General features: G+C 36.2%; 1 protein-coding gene across 2 annotated transcripts; it reads left to right on the top strand.

The window, feature by feature from the left end:
* LOC147318827 (uncharacterized) lies at positions 1-5,561 on the top strand. Of its 2 annotated transcripts, XM_086310957.1 has the most exons (8): positions 1-147; positions 516-590; positions 1,101-1,175; positions 2,625-2,750; positions 3,298-3,693; positions 3,780-3,940; positions 4,056-4,168; positions 4,264-5,561. In XM_086310957.1, exons 1-8 carry the CDS (start codon positions 81-83, stop codon positions 4,391-4,393), a joined length of 1,143 nt encoding a protein of 380 aa, XP_086167083.1. In that variant the 5' UTR covers positions 1-80; the 3' UTR covers positions 4,394-5,561. The 2 variants fall into 2 exon arrangements, with proteins under 2 accessions (XP_086167083.1, XP_086167084.1); XM_086310958.1 differs by lacking the exon at positions 2,625-2,750.
* Positions 5,562-8,276: the final 2,715 nt, after the last annotated feature.

Below are 8,276 nucleotides of genomic sequence, written 5' to 3'. Positions count from 1 at the left end.
CTCATGTAAGCCCTGTGGTTCAAATACAATACTCTTCTCTGTCTACGAGTCACAAAAAACCAAACAGAAAGACTGTAAGGATGGCAGAGGACGAGGTTAACTACGCATCAGTTGTATTTAAACCTAACCAACAACAAAGATCAGAAGGTAAGTTAAGCCTTTCAAATGTACAGCGTAAAGAAAAAGAGATTCATAAACTCAGAGTACTTGTGTAGTCTTTTCAGTATAATGGATGTGAAGATACACACTATTATTTTCACTTCCTGTTTAAGCAACCTGCACCGAAGAATACAATGTGACCAAAAAAAGAAAAAAGATTTCAGAAGAATGTAATGAAGCATATTTAAAGGTTTTTAAGGCAGTTGATCCTTTCTTCCTCTTAGGCAATAGTTATAAGACAGGGGGAAAACATGGATTAAAGATACTGTAATGTTAAGTCCAAATAATGAAATGAGCATTAGAATGTCCTGTTATTTGATAACTTGTGATTACTAATTCATTTTTAAACCTTTCAGTTAAAAGGGAAGAAACAGTGTATGATGAAGTAAAGGTGCAAAATAAGGCAACAGAACAAACTCCTGTCACAAATGGTGAGTAGTCAAATGAAAAACATGAAAGCATTTCTTCATTTTTCCCCGCCTGGTTCTTTTGCCATCAGAATTGTTGTCTAAAGGCCAAGAAAGATGCCCAATGGATTCACTCTACCAAGTGGACCATCCCGGCCTTGCCATATTGGTCCATTTGAAAAGAAAGAAAAAGCGAAAGAAAAAGAGATTAATCAACTCAGGGTATTTATGTAATATTTTCAGTATAATGGATGTGAAGCCACACACTAATATTTTCACTTCCCATTTAAGCAACCTCCACCAAAGATTACAATGTGACCAAAAAAAGAAAAAAGATTTCAGAAGAATGTAATGAAGCATATTTAGAGGTTTTTAAGGCAGTTGATCCTTTCTTCCTCTTAGGCAATAGTTATAAGACAGGGGGAAAACATGGATTAAAGATACTGTAATGTTAAGTCCAAATAATGAAATAAGCATTAGAATGTCCTGTTATTTGATAACTTGTGATTACTAATTCATTTTTAAACCTTTCAGTTAAAAGGGAAGAAACAGTATATGATGAAGTAAAGGTGCAAAATAAGGCAACAGAACAAACTCCTGTCACAAATGGTGAGTAGTCAAATGAAAACCCATGCAACTGAAAACATTTCTTTTGCAATATTTTATTTTAATTTTTCAATATAGAAAACCCCATCAACAAACAAATAAATACAGCTCAGGTGCTAAGGCAGGGCAAGAAGACAAGAAATAGCACAGTAATAATAAAAACTACCAGTATCCAGAGTAAATCAAATATCATGCATTTGTAACAAACAGAGAAACCACAGTGCCATGACACATGTTCATATAACCAGGGCTTTCCCAAGGTAATTAAAAAACAGAGTCCAGGATTTTGAGAAAACATTTACTGCAGAAGTTTGTAGGTATCGAATATTTTCCATTTGTATGACTGATAGCATGTAATTGAGCCAGACATTGAAGGAGGGAGGAACATCAGACTTCCATTCCTTTAGGATAAGTCTTTTCGCAACCATCATTCCAAGATCGACTGGTACCCGCGTAGTTGCAGGAATAGTTCTGGAATGTATGCAACCAAAAACTGCAAGACGAAGATTCCGGAAGCTTTAGAGTACCAATCAAATAATCTTGACCAGAAATTAGTCAATGAGGGACAATGCCATAAAGCATGAGCCAGTATTCTATCTGATATTTTACATCTGTCACATATGGGGGAAGTTGAAGAATACATTTTGTGTAGTCGAACCTTGGAGTAGTGTAGCTGATGGACAACTTTAAATTGTATTAATTGATGTCGGCTGTTAAAAGGGCAGGAATTAATTTTGGATAAGCACTTGTCCCACATTGATTCCAATATTTCTATACCCAGTTCATCCCTCCAAGCGTCTCTTATCCTCGTAATCCACGTCTCAACACTGTCATCAAACAAATGTACAATTGTAGAAATCAGATGTTTGGAATAAGGAGGGCTCAGGAGCACATTAAAAAAGTTGTGTTAAGTTGGACAAAATGCCTAAGCTGATTAAATGATGGGAATGTCTGGTGCCAGAAGGTCAGCACTTGTACATTTGAAGCCCAATAATAATGTTTGAATATTGGTAAACTCAGACCTCCCTTCAATTTGGATTTATGTAGATGTAGTTTTGAGATTCTAGGATTCTTGTTGTTACATATGTAAGAAGTGATAATCAAGTCCAACTCCTTAAAGAATGAGGAAGTGTCAGCCTATTTGTCTGACAAACTTGAGATTTTGAGTTAGCATTAAGTGCTTATGAAGTGCATTATTAAAAGCTAACTATTCTGTGTTTTTAAAGTCTAAAAACAAGTGCTTTTAACAGTTTGATTGCCTCATATGAATTACAGAAAATTTTCAAGATAGCCTCATCAAAACCTTTGCGATTTGTATTTTTCTGCTGTGAGACAGTGAGACAAAAGGAAACAAAACAAAACCAAATTGTAACTTTGAATAAAACTTATAAAACTTATAAAACTTAAAATTATTCAGAAAGCTAAAATTATATATTTCTATCTGTTGTTTAGCTTCTGCAGAATTCTTGCCCGACAAGAAATCAAACCGTAGATGTCGCCACTATCAGCAGTTGGCTTGTTGTTTGGGCATGCTTTGTATAATTTTGGCATTGGGCATCATAGCAGTCAGTGTCTACCGTAAGTATGAAAACATTCATACATCAGTCACACTTATGGTACTTTCTCTTTATGATTTTGCAGATCTGTTAGCAAGAAATTTCACAGAAAATTATGCTAAACAATATTTTACAATTTATGTTTCATTTAATTCAATTTAATGTTTCAAAATGTATCTAAAGATACAATTATCCCAAACAAAGCTGTTATTTGACATTGGAAATGTTCTATAGTAACATAATTGGTTTTAAGGTGAGGTGATACACAAGGAAATACAACAGCAGTCATAGGGGAAGTCTTTATGCTGTAACTGGTGACACAACCAATGTAGCTGTGGACTCTGCATTTAAAAAATGAATTCCCAACAAAAATGCATTTTATACTTTTTATTATCTGAGTGGATTTAATTCATACTAAAAGATTTAAATAAATCTAAAAAAGACTAAACTAAAAACGTTTAATTAGAACAGAAGAGGAAATACTTTAAACAGTAGTAAAATGATAATAAATGAATAAATAAATAAATTGAGATCCACCATATTCTAAAAAACAAATTTTAATTTTGCAGATGTCACATTAATTTATGAGATTGATGAAACTGAGCTGAACCAACTGAAAGAAAACCAAACAACTTTAAATGCTGTCAATCATAACCTGACAAAACTCAACAACCAACTCAGCTCAGACAATGAAGACTTGAAGAGGAACCAAACCAAGCTCACACTCCAGATGAACAACCTGACTCAAGTCTTTAATGTCTTAGATAAAGACGTGACAAACCTGACAAAAGAAAACCAGAAACTTAAAGGGAAAAATGAGGAGCTGAAGACTCAGAATAAGGACCTGGAGGCAGAGAAGAAAAACCTAACAGAACAAACGCAACAGATGACGACACCATGGGATGAGCTCAATGTTAGTCGAGCTCAGTGGAGCATTGATGCCTACTGTCCCCGAGAAAATAACAGTATGTTCCAATTACATTACCTACAATAATACCAAATTTAACAGCAATATGCAGTGATGTTTATTAATTGATCTCCATCTTTGCAGACAGAAAGTGTAACGCTTGTCAGAAGGGCTGGGAATTAAATTCCAGCTGCTATCTAACTAATAATGCTGACCAAGGTGAATGGAAAACCTGGGAAGAAGCTCGAAAAGACTGCAGAGGAAAGATTTCAGATTTGGCTGTTGCAATTAATGAAGAAGAAATGGTAATGACAGCACAGAGAGACTCTTTATTACAGACTTAGTTAAATAGATCTGAACTCAGTCAGCGGTTTAAGCAAAGTATTTAAATATCTCTGATCATTTTCCCTCTGTTTTCAGAAAATTATTCGTGAAAAGAGTTGGCAAAATAATGAAAACAAAGGATACTGGATTGGCCTGAGAGTTGAAGATGGGAAATGGAAGTGGCTGGATGGAAGGAATCTGACTAATAAGTAAGAGACAATTAAAATATTTGCCAAATTTGGAATAAATTAGTTACAATGTACAAGTGTCCATCAACCTTGAGCAAATTTGTTACTTTCCTCAGCTCCTGGATCGACCAGTCATCTCCTTCTGATGGTCACTGTGCAATCTCTCTCCAAAACCAAGGATTTAAATCAGTCAGCTGTGATGAGAAGAACCAATGGATCTGCAAGAAGAAAGCTTTGTCTGTTTGAATGCTGCAAAGTAAATACTTCAGAAGACTACTGGATATTCAGAAACTACTATATTAATATTGATGTTAATATCAATAAAAAATATTAATGTAATTTATAAATAGAATATTAAAATGTGAAGACTGATTTATGATTTTTGTATAGTTTTAATGCCAAGACAATCTTGCGGGTCCTTGTTTTCAGTTACCGTCTGTAACCTTGTTAAAATGTGCTTGATTCCTAAAATTAATTCTGAAAAACGAGTTGACGTTTTACCGAAGCACATCTGATCTATTAAAAGCCTGGAGGTTATAAATAAATGGTTTAACATGTGACCCATCTGCAATTGAGCAGGTAACAACCCAGAACCAAAGAACCAAGGTCACCCACAGTAATAACAGACACAAGCATTGATTCAATAAATGTCCTCACATCTAACCAAACACAATATCATACCTCTCACTGTATCATACACATGCCTGTATGTGTAGACTAGGCTCAAGAAAGTGAGATAGGATGGGAATAATGGAAATTCTTTTCAAACATAAAATCATAGAAAAAATATTGTTTATTGAGGTGCATGTGAATTTACTATGTTTTTTATAGAAAAAAAGAGCAGTCACCTCCAGTGTCTAATTTAATCTCTCCAAAAGTTGATTCTGTTCATCTGGACTTATTCTGTTCATCTCGACAAATTTAATCTAATCTAATCTAATTCCTTGAATTATAGCTTTATACATTTTTTTCTTCCATTGCAGTGTTTGTTTTTGCAGCTGACAAAACAGCAGCAACTGAACATGTTAACATGTGAATTCAATTAATGCTAAGAGGAATTAAAGCACTTTTGAAAGCATACGAGGGTCCAAACCAGTTAAGGTAGATGAGTGATTCCAAAAAGTGTGGGCCGGGGCCCCCTGGTGGGCTTCCAAAGTACTGCAGATGGGCCACAGTAAAAAAAGAAATTCAGTTTGAAATAACTCACAAGCATGTACAGTTATAGATTTATATACATTTATTTATTTATGTAAAAGTAAATTAAGACTGCTAATATCAGGTGTTTGGTTTATGATGTTACTCATTATTCTGACCTAAATTTAATGTTCTTTCATTGAAGTTTGTGTGATATGGCTAGATAACATTAACAACTGATAACCAACAGCCTGTGTTGTTTATGTTTTTGAATAAACTTTTCAGGAAAATACATCACTTTCTTTCTTTTGATTAGAATGAAGATTTAAGATTTGGGTGGGCTGCTGGTATTTATGGTTTTTAAGTGGGCTGCACTAGGTTTAGGTTTGGTTTGCTGCTGGCATCTTGAGATCTTAAGTGACTTGATTATTGGTTGCAACCTGCCCCTTTCTATTGTGGAAAACAAGAATTTTCTGCACTTTCTGACAGTAGTTGACAGAAAATACAGTCCGGTATGTTGCAGAACAATTACATCAAAAACAGAGAACCTCGCTGCTGAGAGACGTTCAATGTTAAAAACTCAGTTGAGTGAGACCGATCATGTTTCAGTCACTGTGGACATTTAGTCAGACCGAAGGATGAGGGGTTTCCTTGGTATCACTGTGCACTGGATACAGAAAGAGACAGAGAGGATGCAGCGGAAATCCAAACTGCTGGCCTTTGACCACTGCAAAGGATTACACACTGGTGAAAGAATCTGTGAGAAATTTGAAGCTATATGTGATGAATACAACATCAAAGATAAACAAGACTAAATTATTAGTGACAATGCTGCCAATATGTGGAGAGCATTCACTGTGTGCTTCCCCACTGAGCAAGCTGAGGAACATGATGATGACGGTGATCATCTTGATGATCCAGAGCTCTGGCACGATTTAACCTTTGGAAGATCAGGAAACAGTAGGTGCTGCTATGGCAAAGACACAGTGCCTGCAGTGTTTTGCACGCACACACTTCAGCTGGTGGTGAAAGATGGTTTGTCAGAGACCAAAGTGGCATCTCCTTCACTTTCAAAGTTATCTAAGCTCAGCTCTCTACTGCACACAAGCACAACATTCAAATATGTTTTTGAAGGTGAACAGAAAGGGATCCCTGCTGCTGTAATCACAAAATGGAATTTAACACTGAGACAAGTAAATGCAGCTCTCCAATGTGAACATCTAAAACTCTGCGCTGTTCTTGAAATGGCTGGGCACAAGGAGTTATTATTCACAACACGAGAGTGGAACCTGTTGAAGGAGATGGTGGACATCTTGAAGCCTTTTGGAGACGCAACAGATTTGACACAAAGTGGGAAAATAGTCACGATCAGTGTTGTTGTTCCATCCGTGCTGTCCCTCAATCACCACCTTGAGAAACTGAAGCCTCAAGTCTGTTTCCTGAGTGGTCTGGTCAGGAGTCTCCAAGCATCTTTGAACAAAAGATTTCTTGGACTCTTTATCAGTGTGCGAATGGCTAGAGCAGAAGATGGGATCACTGCCCCCTTTTCAGATCCAGTGTACCTTAAAGTAGCTGCTTTGGATCCAGCATTTTCTCTGTTGTGGGTGGAACACCATGTGTTGGGCAGTTGTGACATAAAGACAGAGGTGACACAAAAAGCTAAAGGTAAAGATTGAATACAGTGTATATTTTTTTCTGTATTTTTTTGTCTAAAATTGTAAGAAAGGCTCTTTTGCTGTTGTTAATTTGTTTTGCCAGATCTGATTCTGCAAGATGCTGCAGATCCTGCAAAGTCAGAGAAACCTGTGACTCCTGGTGAGGAACATCAAGAGGACTGTGAAGATGGAGGACTCTTTGCTGCTTACTGTAAGAGGCAGAAGAAAGATGTGGGGAAGAGTCCAGCTCTACAGCTAAGTCACTACCTGGATATTGCTGATGGACAGAACGTCCCCTTGTTCTGGGCAATGAACATGCAGACTCTTCCTTCTCTGTTTCATGTGGCCACCAGAGTTTTGGCAGTACCTGCATGTAGTGCTCCTGTGGAGCGAGTTTTCAGCTATGGTGGCATCATTCTATGGCCTCATCGTGCACAAATGACTGACAGACTTTTGGCCAATTTGGTCTTTTGCAAATGCAGTGCAGAATAGTTAACTGAAATAACTTAAAGTGCACATTCTTGTTCATCGTTCATTTACATATATATATATTTATATATATATATATATACATATATAATGTTTTTGTTTTTTTTCCTCTGTCACTCACACATGGACACATACAAACACACATGTTCACACCTGTGACAGACTAGATGAGAGAGAGAGGCTAAGCTAATCACACTGCACTAAATTTACTGCGATGGTTCATTGTTTTGTAAATAAGGAAATTGCAGCACTTTTTTTTCAACAGGAAGTTCTGCTTTTGCATTTTTCACTGAATGTTTATTCTGTGAATTTGTAATTTAGAGGAAGACTATTCTTGCAGCAACGTTTAATTGAGCTGTACATTATAAAGGTGCAACTTCAGAATTAGTTTGTGCATATTTTGTAAGTTCACTTGTTTCATCAGGTGTTGAGATAAATACAGATTTAAAAAAGAAGACATGGTCTATTATTTACATTTAACATATAACTGCAACATTGTTTAAAAAAAAGACTTGAAAGGACTTGAAATTCAAAGTTTAGGACTTGGGACTTGACTTGAAAGTAGTCTGTCTTGACTTAAGACTCTGACTTGCCTGACTTTACTTGAGACTTGACTCGTGACTTGATGATATAGACTTGAGACTTACTTGAGACTTGCAAAACAATGACTTGGTCCCACCTCTACACCATCTACAAGAAACCATAATTAGGCTGATGCCAAAGACCCTAACCCTTGGGCCAAACTACAGATAGAAACCTATAGTCTATGGGCCAAGTTGGAAAAAAAACTCCTAAAAAACAGCACTGAGGGACAATAAATTGAATTATTTTGCTTCACAGTTTATAGTAAA

This window comes from Aulonocara sp. 'chitande type north' Nkhata Bay, linkage group LG11, assembly GCF_057382095.1.
Source record: "Aulonocara sp. 'chitande type north' Nkhata Bay isolate Kocher_YH1m ecotype deep benthic linkage group LG11, A_spYH_male_GT1.1, whole genome shotgun sequence".
NCBI classification, from domain to species: Eukaryota; Metazoa; Chordata; class Actinopteri; order Cichliformes; family Cichlidae; genus Aulonocara; species Aulonocara sp. 'chitande type north' Nkhata Bay.
This window is presented reverse-complemented; position numbering and strand designations above follow the sequence as displayed.